At 51.4% G+C, this 12,318-nt stretch overlaps 1 protein-coding gene across 2 annotated transcripts in view; it reads left to right on the forward strand.

The window, feature by feature from the left end:
- LOC119180016 (actin, clone 403) overlaps positions 1 to 12,318 on the forward strand; it is a 24,897-nt gene that overhangs the window by 8,962 nt on the left and 3,617 nt on the right. The window contains exons 1-2 of one of the 2 annotated variants that reach the window (XM_037431144.2): positions 10,741 to 10,890; positions 11,964 to 12,102. In XM_037431144.2, coding sequence (XP_037287041.1) covers positions 11,977 to 12,102 — 126 coding nt within the window. In that variant the 5' untranslated portion in view covers positions 10,741 to 10,890; positions 11,964 to 11,976. Of the gene's footprint in view, positions 1 to 10,740; positions 10,891 to 11,963; positions 12,103 to 12,318 lie in introns of those variants that run through there. The other variant, XM_037431145.2, reaches the window with a different exon arrangement.

A 12,318-nucleotide genomic window follows, 5' to 3' on the forward strand; every position in this document is an offset into this window, starting at 1 on the left:
AGTGCACGCATAGCCCGTTGCTAGGTGTTGCGACAAGTTCGGTGTATCGGCATGCGTTGCTTCGCCGCCGTGCTCCCGCGGTACCTCGGCAAGGTTGGCGATCCCTTCATCGTCGTCGCGACCTCCCCTTCCTCCTCGACCGTCACGGAGGGTGTGTTGTTCTCCGTGCTTGGCGTTTTGTGCAGACTAGGCGCGGGGCCGTTATGTGGGAGTGAACATGACCGCTGTACTTCATCGCGGTTATTGTTGTTCACCGTCTTCCGAGGGCGTATACTCCTATTGCATGTTTGTAGACATGCTGGGGCGCAAATAGACATTTGGCAACAGCCGCTTGCCTTGCAGCTACTTCGCGGTGATATAAGGATAAAATAAAACCAGCGGCCGTTGTTACGGTCACCTATATCGGGTGATCTCCTTTTCTCGGTCTTGTCGCTTCCTAACGTGGCAGCGTCATCGGCGAGCAAGGCGAGACGATTGTTGCTGTTCCGATTCTTGCTTTATATTCACGTTAAAAGCCGTCGACGCCGTTGGTGAGTTCTGCGATGGGCACTCGCATCGAAAGCTGCGTTCATCAAGCTAGATAGTGGTCTTGTTTACGGTCCCATTGTTCAGAAAAAATCCTTGCAGCATGCAGCGAAGATTTTTGAGGCTGCACGTTCAGTCTTTTTTACGCTGGAAGCTTCGAAAGTTGCAGCATAAGAAGTCTGAACGCGCGCGCGTCCGGCTGACTTGCGATTGTATCCGTGGACAGTCTTTCGTTTGCACTGTTGTTAGGAGTGGCGGCTACTCCTGCTAGTCGACCACGCTAACGATAACGCAGAATCGAGTGAACTGAACAGTGCAGTTGCTGCCGCGTTAGAACACCGAAAAAAAAAAAAAAAGAAAATGGAGAGATTTCGTGGCGCTTAATCTGAAAGTGGTCGGCATATAGAGGCGCACTCGTTGAACGAGTATGGCCAAGAGTGGTGTAGATGCGTTGTTCGGAGCTGGTTAGTAATCGTCCTACTTTCGAGATCTGACGCCGCCGGCATACCGCGGGCGCGTGTGCTCCATGCGCGGATGGGTTGGCCTCGCGAAGGCGGCAGCGTATTAGCGGTTGTAATTCGGCGCGCGCTCAAATAGCCCGTCTGTCGGATGCAGAGCCCGAAACGGGCACGCCACCACTGCATCGGCGTACGCGTGCTCGCGGTGCGAAATTGCGCCCCTGGACCGGTCACTGTCACGCGCGGCGAGGATAATTTTCAAGGTTATAACGGTAACGCCCGGTCCGGCGTTTCGCACGACTTGGAAATCTCTTTCGTTTGGGTCAGCTTAACGCGCAAACATCGGTGCAGGGAGAAGGTTAACAAAGCCGTTTTAATTTCCGATGGAGGCGGAAATGTTGTAGGCCCGTGTGCTCAGATTTGGGTGCACGTTAAAGAACCCCAGGTGGTCAAAATTTCCGGAGCCCTCCACTACGGCGTCTCTCATAATCAAATGGTGGTTTTGGGACGTTAAACCCCACAAATCAATCAATCAATCAAGCCGTTTTAAAGCGGGGCGCGAATTCTGCCACGTGCCTCCTTTATACTCGGGCGGTCATTCGTGCAATCTTTAGTGCGCAGGGCTATCTATGTATGGCTGCGCGTGCGCGTTGTTGTCAGTCGAATACGTCAATAAACTAGGTGCTGTGCAAAAGAAAAATGCACGGTCTTGCTCTCTCCTTTTTCTTATTCTTCATTCGGACCCGGGGGGCACGGAGAGAAGCTCGTTCAAAGTGCTGTTAACTTCCTGTAGGTCTGAATTCGAAGTCGCCGCGTATGATCTTCGAGGATCACTGACCGTTGCACCGTAGAACACGCACATAAGATAGCGACTCAAGGCGTCCTTTCAGCGCCGGAGCCTGAACACCACTGACTTTTTTTTCTCTCTTTATATCTGCGCCCTCTCTCGCCAGCCTTGCTGCCACGCCGCTTATTCTCCCTTCACTGTGCTGCAATACCGTCGATGGCGCTACAAAACTATGATCAATCCGCACACAGAATGCACTGACTAGCACAACAGCACGTGCTGCAGCTTGAAGGCGTCAAAGCAGCATTAGCCCCCCCTGTATGTGCCGCTGATAGTCGTGTGCCACACCGCGAGGGGACAGACTCACTGGAAGGAACGCAGTTTTCGCTTTGCCGATTTTCCGACGCGGGTTCGCATCTTCTTCGCTACAGCGAATTGTCTACGCCATAGAGCGCGCGCCTGGGCGGAATTTGCGGACCGTGGCTAACCAACATTTCACTCTCGCGAGTGGCATTTTGCCCGTTCGCCTAACGACGCGGGCGTAGTAGAAGGGGGTGGGTGGTCGCCCTTCGGGGAAAAAAGAAAAGAAAAATGGGGTGGTGCTGCAAGGGGTGCCCATCATGCTGGTGAAATAAAGGCGCGCTACCGAGCGTCGCTGCCAAAATTGTGAAGCCCTGAAAACAAAAGATATGCTGGGCAGAGTGGGTCTTCGCTGGTCGCCTCGTGAAATTAATGCGCGCGCGTTTCTTGGACGGGACGTGCACATTCCCGCACCGTAAGCAGTGAAAACGCTATTTTTTTTTCGTGTGATACTGTTTTCATCTCTTTCGTTATACACCGCTCCCCCCCCCCTCTCTTTCTGTTTTCACGGGGGTACTTTTCCTTAGCCGACGCTTTTGTGCTACTTTGGGAGTCTTTGATTTTGTCGCTTTGCTGTGCCAGCGCAGCCTCTTGGCTCTATCTTATACCATGTGTAGTATTGTGGTGTGCCTGTTGTATGTGTGAATAAAAAGCGTTGGTGACGAGCACCACTCGGACGAGGCGGAAGTGTGTCCTTCAGTGCTCTGCGTCACGTCGTGTGGTGACTATCCGGCGTTCCCGTCGGCGGGCTGCGCTACTTTCTCTTCGTCGGGGCCCTCAAGACACGATACAACACCATGTCTCTCTTAACGTGGGGTTCATTGATTGATTGATATGAGGGGTTTAACGTTGCAAAACCACCATATGATTATGCGAGACATTATTCGATCCCGCGGGTCAGCAGCCGAGTGCCTTGTCCAATAGACCACCGCGGCGGGGTGAATAACGTGGGATTGTTAGGGGGGAGACAGCTGTCGCCACTTGGTTTTTCATTCGAAGAAATCATGCAGCGCTCCTGAATATTCGCTAAAGGAACCGTCTTAAAAAGTCGAACGGTTTGTGATGGAGTCTTTATATTCTGCTTCGTTTTTATTTAGCTCTTAGGCAACATTCTATTATTTACATGTTAAGATGTCGAAAGTTTGGCTTCGCTTTCAGAACGCTGTTTCCGCTCTTCTATGAAATAGTCAAGGTCTTCTTGGGCTGTACTATCAAGGTACTATTTTTTGGCGAGTCTGGTATGTTTGCGAGGCGCTTGGTGTACTGTCGCTTCTGCTCAAGGTTCGTGTGTCAAATGTAATTGCGAGTTGTTTAACCCTTGAATGGGGTTCATCCGCACAGTCACTACGAAAGTACTAGGCTGGCCAAAAGTTCATAGCCCACTATCCCATGTATTCTCATGGCAGCGTGGCCTGGGGTTTTCTTGTGCCACTTTTTTTTTTTTTTCAACGTGGGCTCCGAGTGTTGGTACATATTTCTATTCGAAGAATTTTTCGGCTTACGGCGCTGCGTTTTCGCGAAGCGAGAAAGCACGGAAGAGCGAGTGGGTGGTGCCCGATATGTGCCCCGAGTGCCAGTGAACTAAACTGGGTGCGTACAAATTATGAATATCGCGTCCTAACCGAGACGAGCACGGCACCAGCGCGGACCAACCGATGCACGCAAGGTCCCTTGCGCAACTTAGATCCTTCCAAAACTGTATAGACTATATATCAGTCATGGGTCAAGAAAAAAAAACGAAAATAGATGAACCGTTAGTTGGACGCACATATAGACGAGTGCGATATCCAAACATGGACATTCACTTTAATCTCGTCGGCATTGTTTCACAGCTGACGCGATTGTTACGTCCCATCGCGCGCGCGGTTGCACACCCCTCTGCCAGCGTCATTGTTTGAACGCGGCACGTTCCGCTGTACGTGATGAGCGCATCGCGTTTTTTTTTTTTCTTCAATTATTCCGGTCATGATTCATGGCTGAGACGCGATGCGTGCGCAGTCAGTAGCCTGACCTGCCGAGCATTCCGCTCATTTCGTTAAATTATGCCTTATCGGCGTGGTAGCGTATCAATCATGTTTGTAATCAATTTACGTGTCAGCCTGTCTTGTCGTTTTTTTTCGAAGTTTTTTTTTTTAATCCCAGTTTGACATATACCGTCCAGCCCTTCGATATGGTTCTTATCGATGTAGTTTCATTTTCTGGGCTTCGCATTGTCACCGGCAGGCAGTTGACGCACCCCCGCACCTGGCCGCTGTTTATCGACGCGCGTGCAGGAAGCGATTAGTGCGTGGTTTCCTTCTTGGCGTGATTTTGCTCCGATGGCGCAGTTGAGCGGACGGTGACTAGACGGGACAACAGCAGTGGACCAGTGTTGTGTTCCTCATTTTAGTTACGTGTCCGCATCTTGAAAAAACGGGCAAAACAAAAATCACTTCTGCGTGTACTTGCACGTTCCCATACGCACCGCGTTCATTTTATTTGCTCGGTCCGAAGGTATTATCGACCCGCAGGTCGTGGGATCGAATCCCGGTCGCATTTTCGATGGGGGTGAAAATGTCCGAAACCGTGTTCTTGGATTTGTGTAAAACTCCAGGTGTTTGAACTTTCCGGAGCCCTCTGCCTCGACGTATCAGAGGGCTCGTATGGCTTTGGGACGTTAAACATCAACAAACAGTTTATAGTAAAAGTTTTTGATTAGACAGCACATCCCGTTTCTTTTCCTTTGCGTTAAAGGAAATTGTACTTAATAAAGCCCTAGGCGCCGTGTCCAAGATTGGGTGGCCTTCTCCTAGCGCTTACTAGCCTTGCCGTGAAGCTACGCTCACACGAGAGCGCCGACTTGGCAGTCGCTCGCGGTCTTGCGAGGCACGCGTGGGGTCTGGCGGGACCGTAAGCAGCGGTGTAGGCGTTCCTTTCTTCGGTGCACATCGCTTGGCATTAGCGCCGAAAGTTTTTGGCCCGACAGTAGTGTGTGGATCATAGAAGGTTCTGCCCGCCTCGTGTCCGAGGAACGCGTTCGCCTCTAAGCGCGCCGTGGAGCGCTCGTTGTATTTTTTTTTTTTCAGAATGAATACCTATGAACCATCTCAGCCCTGGTATAAGCTCGTTGCAATGAACACTCTCATCCGTGGTTTCTATACAGAGGGGCTGCTTGGGTGCTGCTCTGTGGTCGGTGTTGTAAGCCTTGGGTGCCAAAGCTACAATATGGTTTCGAGGCGACGCTGTTGTCGCGGGGGGTATCGACACCAAAATTTTGAAGATGAGTACTCTGTCGCACAAGTATTTTGTAGACAGAGATAGTTTCTGCGCATCTATAAACGTCGGTAAACGGTGATGAGTTGTTTTTTTTTTTTTTGACGCTGAAGTTTGTTTTTGCGTGGCGCACCTTCTGACGTCAACACTGCCGTGACGTCAGCCTAGTTACAATTCTGGTGATTTCACGTACGGTTGTGGCTCTACTGGCCATCGGTTACAATGGTCTCATGTGCGTCACCAATGGAGCCATTGCGCGGAGCGGCCGTGAAGACTTCGCGGTATCTTGCACCTCCCGTGTAGCTCTTACCGTGTTGGGACGTCATGGTACGGTAGGAACCGATTTCATATGGGATAGATACTGGGTGTTTAATGTCTCGAAACCACCATATGATTATGAGAGACGCCCTAGTGGAGGGCTCCGGGAATTTCGACCACCTGAGGTTCTTTGCATGCACCCAAATCTGAGCACATGGGCCTACAACATTTTCGCCTCCATCGAAAATGCAGCCGCCGCCGCCGAAATTTGATCCCGCGACCTGCAGGAACTGAATTTAGGTCTTGTGAAAATACTGTAATTACTATCATAGTAATTACAGTATAGTGATTTTACAATAGGAGAAAAAGATGATGAGTGAGCCCCGCAACTGTCTGCAGCTAAGTTCGGCACCTCGGCAGTAGCTCACGAGGGATTGGGATAAGGAGGGATTAAAAGGGATTGCGTGAGAAGTAACGATTAAGATAGAAAATGACTGGGACATGGTCGGAAGAGGACGGGGGCACCACTCGGCGAGAGCTTAACGGCGTCAGGAGATCGCGGACGGCGGGCCGATCAGCGAGAGGTATACACTGCAGGCGTCGAACATTGCGGGGGCGCCACCATTCGGCACGGAGTCCAGCAAGCGAGTCCCTTTTTCATGGTGCATTCACGCATGCCAGAACATTTTCTAGGCTCTTGGTGGCTTTGCCTACAATAGTGTCACTATTTCTTCAAACGTGCACCTTTCATATATTTGCATAACGAGCATCTAAGCCTTAATTGAACCTATTCAGTAGTCTGCCTCGGTGGAGCAGAGCGTACGGTGCTCAGCTGCTGATCAGAAGGTTACATCCCGGCAACGGCGGTCGTGCTTTTATGGAGGCGGAGTGCTAGAGACCCGTGCGCATTGTCAGCGCAACATTAAAGAATCCCGGGTGGTCGAAATTTTCGGAGATGATCACTACGGCGTCAATAAACAATCATATCGTGGTCTTGGAGGTGTCAAATATCAACATGCTTACGAGCCGTTTCGTATTTCGAAACATAGGAAAGGCCACCTGGACCCGCCACGGAGGTGGTTAAGGCACTCGACTGCTGACCCGCGGGATCGAATCCCGGCCGCATTTTCGATTGAGGCGAAAATGCTTGAAGCTAGTGTGCTTACATATAGGTGCTCGTTAAATAACCCCAGCTGGTCTCAAATTTCCCGAGCGCTCCACTATGGCGTCTCTCACAATCATATGGTGGTTTGGGGACGTTAAACCTCAACAATTATTATTATAAACACTGCCGGTGATCGCACCCGTGGTGTCGGGCTTAGCAGCGCAATGTCATAAGCAAATATATGATATGTACCTTGGTGGTTCTCAGCTCAATTAAAATCCATATCCGTTAAGGAAATGCGCGTTATGTGGGCGAAATACACCCTCCTCGCGATATTACCGACGCTTGTGCGATTTACGCGAGACCACGTGGTAGCGACGCACCGCAAGCAAGCACGTACGTACACGCGTGTACTACAGCAGCCTACCGTCGCGCTACTGAACCTTGGTGGCGGTCGAGATGCTGGTATTTTCAACCAATAATTGTAGCAGCAGAGAGTACTTCACCACTCGAAAGACGCGGGTTCCATTTCGTCCCTGGTGGTCGCGTTTCGATGGATGCGAAGTGCTAGCGCTCCATGTGTACTTCTTGACGCCAAAGCACGTTAAAAAGCTGCATTGACATGACGGACGAGATCGCGGGCGAATCAGTCGTGTGGCGTGGTCCGGATCTTTCCGCAGCCGGCGTTCACACGACGATGTACAAGCGATGATTTGGGCATTGCTCCCCGAGGATTGATTTGATCCTCCGTTATTCGACGAAACACTCCGCGCAGATCGGGAACGGCTGACGAATACTGATAGTTCGAAATACGTGGGCTCGTGTCGCGATGTGCTCCGTCGTGTGAATACAGCCTGAAGGGACAGCACAGAGAACGATTTGTCTCTTTTAGTTAGCTGTGCTTTCAACGTTTTGGTATCACCGCGCCAATTGGCGCGAGAAGGAAATGCTGACGGTGACGTCACCTTGAAATTTCTGCACCGAGCGTCGCAGATTTTGACGGCACGTGCTAGGGCCTATATACGTAGTTCTCGGTCACTAAAAAATGCAGTACATTGTCAGTGTTGTAGGCTTAACATACCAACGTTCCGAAAGTTTCGTCTATCAAATGTCTCCAAAATGCAACCTCCTCCCCCCACTAAAGTCCATGACGTCACATGCGGCGATGTCGGCGCAAATTTTAGACATGAAACTGAAATTTATTTCCTCCTGTATTAGTGGGGGAAATTAACTTCAGAGTACAATTAACCAATATACACTGATTCAGTGTTCCGCTTCAGTGTAAAATCTCGGGTGGTCAAAATCTGCATACGGCGTGCCTCCTGCAAATTCGGGCCGAAGCTGCTCATGGTGGAGCAAAAGCAACATCGGTTGAAGTCTCACAGGACATGCTGGATTTCGCAAGTTTAGGCACGCAAATCCCCAGAAATTATTCTTGTTAGAGTCATTCACTTAGAGCTCCGCGCCCCGCCGTAGTGGTCTAGTGACTAAGGTATACTCGGCTGCCGACCCGCAGGTCTTGGGATCGAGTCCCGGCGGCAGCTGCATTTTCCATGGAGGCGAAAAGGCCGTAGGCCCGTGTGCTCAGAGTTGGGTGCACGTTAAAGAATACCAGGTAGTCGAAATTTCGGGACCCCTCCACTACGGTGCGTCTCATAGTCATATGGTGGTTTTGGAACGTTAAACCCCACATATGGCAATCAGCTTTAGCTACGCTTCAGAGCTATGAAAGGACTAAGGCTGTCCTGCCCCGCCGCGTTGGTCTAGTGGCTAAGGTACTCGGCTGCTGACCCGCAGGTCGCAAGATTGAATCCCGGCTGCGGCGGCTGCGTTTCCGATGGAGGCGGAAGTGTTGTAGGCCCGTGTGCTCATTGTAGGTGCACGCTAAAAAACCTCGGGTGGTCGAAATTTCTGGAGCCCTCTACTACGGCGTCGCTCGTAATCATATGGTCGTTTTCGGACGTTAAACCCCGTATATCAATCAACTAAGGCTGGGCAGTGCGGCTTTCGCCTGGTCTCAGTTTCATCGCAGAATCGACTAAAAAGAGTCGTCGAAGGACCCTGCGCTTTGCGCTCTTTGTGCAGCCGATAAGACAAGGATGGGCTGCTCGACCCCGTTGATAAGAACGCCCACTTGTGGCGACAATCATGGAGATATCGATATCCTGAGCTCAGGAGTGCGCGGTTATTATGCATTCCCAATAGCCGAAGTCATGCGCTTGTCAGGCGCGGCCGTGTGGATTTTTACGTGCCTTTTTAGTATTGACGAATCTCGCTGCGTTAGGTTTATAACTGCGCATAGACTGGTCGCAGTAGACACAAGTTGGGCGTACGTAACGAACCTACGTACGCAGCATGGCCAGGGAGAGGAATGAACATGCGCAGAAGGTATCTATTCCGCGGATGCGTGCGTACGCCCGAAAAAAAAAAAAAAAAGAACGTCCCGGCGCACGCAAACGCAGCGATGCGTAGCACGAGCTATACGTGACTCTCACGCGAAATCGTGAATGAAAGAGCGGCCAGATTGCAGCAAGGTGGCACCGAACGTAAAACCGTGAATCCAACGATTCGGTTCGACTTGGATGCTGGTAGCCCTTATCAGGGCTGCTGCTGCACGATGACGCGGAGAAGTACTCGAAAGCTGTTTCGTTTCACGTATGATAGCGTCTATTTAAGCGAAATGCATCCCGGTACGGTCGATACAGCGTACGTTGGATTGTTGCGTATACGTCCAACTAAAAAGTGCCTATTTTCCTCGGATTGGTTTAACGACGCTGTTCAGTTCATCCTGGCCGGTAAATAAGTGCGCTGAGGTTTGACTGACTCGACGGCGATTCGAGCGTGCGTCAATGTTGCCGTTGATATTTGGTTCTTGTATTATCGGATCTACCTGTGCAGCAGGCTCTTCATTGCTAAACATCATGTGCAGCCGCGACCATTAGTGTGGAGACCGGTTGATGCCGCAATGAACTTTCTTTCGCAGCCCGAGTGTTCAGGGTAAAACAGCGGTGTGCAGTAAAACGATGACTGGGGCCAGTTGGTCCATGTCTTGCGTAGGCGCTCTTCTGAAAGAAGGAGAGATGAACAGAAGTATAGACGAGGCAGTTGAGAATTGAATGTAAAGTTGCGCTTTGTTCATCTATTGTTTTAAAATAGCGCATGTGCGAGATTTTAGAGTATGCTGCAGCCAAACAGCGCACGTTAGACTAATGTAATGCGTTGAGGCATTCCTACTAATTTACTATTGAAGCACGTTGGTATCGTGGCGCAATGGTACGCTAAGTTTCGGTCGAGACTGTGCGTATAGCAGTACGGTTTGAACTGGTAGCGTTAGTGTGGCCTACTGATAGCAGGCTGTATACACTGTTATGTTCTCGGCTGTTTTGAGAGGAACGTACTAAAGTGCTCGCACGGTGTACCATCTCGGAGGCCGGGTAAGATGCACAGCACAACAAACTTTCGGAACACTTACGCTGCTAGCCGGAATGCTCGTCCTCTCTGGATTGCTATAGTCAACTTCAACGGCATCGTGGGCGCTATGAAAAAGTTACTATGTACCGCTTCTCTGTTCTGCCCAATTTGCTAGCTGCGCCTGGCGGCCATGCGTTAGAGGCTGACCCGATCGTAGCGGCGCCTTCGAAGCTAAGTGTCGATACTACTCGGACAGTAACTGCGGGCAGTGGCCGAGCAAACCAACAAAACCAAGAAAAAAAGCCTCGAAGCGAATGTATGGCTGAGCCAACGGCGAAGGCCAAAGCGGGGCATGGCTCGCGCCGCGGCTTTTCCAGGCTACTCGGGGGCCGAGCTCTGGAGGAGGGTGGGGTGCGGCTCGAAATAGCGCGCCCGGTGCCCGAACCCTTACCGCTGGGGCTGGCGTTGTCCATTCTTGGCTCTCTCTGCATGCAGCGGCTCTCCGCGCGCTTTTGCTGGGAAGCGGGTGAGGGCGTTCCTCCGCTGGCCCTATATGGCGCTGGCCGCGAGACGCCGGCGTCTGACGTCATGTCCGCTAACCACGTGACTTCCGCCGCGAGGGGGGAGTTCGTCCCCGTATATAATGTTGGTGCAGAGCCGGGAAGCGTCACTCCGGGCCTCTCGGCGTTTACGAGAAGTTTACTTTCGTCAAGGCGGGGCAGCTGCTCTACAAGGTGAACCGACTCGTCCCAGTGTGCTCTTCTGCTAGCGTCGCCTTCAGTTGGATTACCTCCGCGAATTAAGACGTCCCTAATTCTCTCTCATCGGTGTTGATCCGCCTAGCTATCTTTAAGTCGTCAGATAATCCCTTTGGAAGATCGCCGTGCCTCTTGGATTACTACGGTTTGATTTGCCTGGCTGGCTGTTATCGTCGCGATTTAAAACGTGCCTTTGCTTCTCGACGGCAGTTTGACCGTAGCCGTAGCGCAACTGCGACGACGTGCCCTCGTCTCGAGCTGTGTCCAGTGACCCTAGCGAGGATCGCAGTTGGCGCCGGATGCGGCGTTCTAGGTCATCTCCTTTAACGGTGCGGCCAGCGAGCCGAGCCTAGTATAGGGGGAGGGGGGCGTGGCTCTTTTCTCCCCGAGAGCCGACGCGAGAGCTAGCTGGAAGCGCGCCAAACTTGAACGCGCCGGCCACCCTCTGTGGTCATTTGCTGAACGTGCTCCGCACCTTGCAGTACCTGCAGCTCAACGCATTAGGTTTTGATCCCCCTCTCCGTTTTACTAAGTGCAGTGTGTCGTGTGTACGCTTAAGCTTAAAAGTTTTGCGCCTTGCTGTGTAAAGAGCCCTCGTGAACGCGATAGGTCGTTTTACATAGTCGAGCGTTCCGTGCTGTATGTTCTCCTTGAACATTAAGGCTCCTTACACATGCTGTCGAGCTCGACAGCTTAGTGAAGCGCGTTAATGCATGTTATCGTTCGCTTGATTGCGCGGGGAATCCGTTGCCGATGTATTTTCTTATGTACCTCCTGAAACCGTTAAAGCTGAACCTCTTGCCACTGTTTCTCGGTATAAAAAAAAGCTATCACGACGCTTGACTGGAATTCGGCGTTGCTATTCGTAAAATCTGCAGTCTTTTCGTCAGCGGCAATGGTTGCGATGTCGCGTGGCTGCCAAAATAGATCAGTCTCGCTAATGAAATTAACGTGCTATTGGTTCAGCTTCTCGACGCTTTCGAGTGGTAATATTACTTCGCGGTGGTATGTGTGTGTAACAACGGCTTTTTGTCCTTTTTTTTGTGCAGCTAAACAATCAACATGTGTGACGACGAGGTTGCCGCCCTGGTGGTCGACAATGGCTCCGGCATGTGCAAGGCCGGTTTCGCCGGTGACGACGCTCCCCGCGCCGTCTTCCCCTCTATCGTGGGTCGCCCCCGCCACCAGGTCTGTATCCCCGGCACTCTAGCCTAGTCGGCGCAGCTTAAGACGCGAGAAGACAGGGCTAATCCACGCGACAAACTAGAGCTAGATGCAGGGAGCACATTTACGATACTTTTCAGCCTCTCAACCTATCGCTTTTTCCCGCGACCTCGTAGATTACACCTTTCGCTGTCATGCGGGATAATACTGCCTCGGAATAGTTTCATTAAGTAGTGTGTG

Source organism: Rhipicephalus microplus, chromosome 7, assembly GCF_043290135.1.
Source record: "Rhipicephalus microplus isolate Deutch F79 chromosome 7, USDA_Rmic, whole genome shotgun sequence".
Lineage (NCBI taxonomy): Eukaryota > Metazoa > Arthropoda > Arachnida > Ixodida > Ixodidae > Rhipicephalus > Rhipicephalus microplus.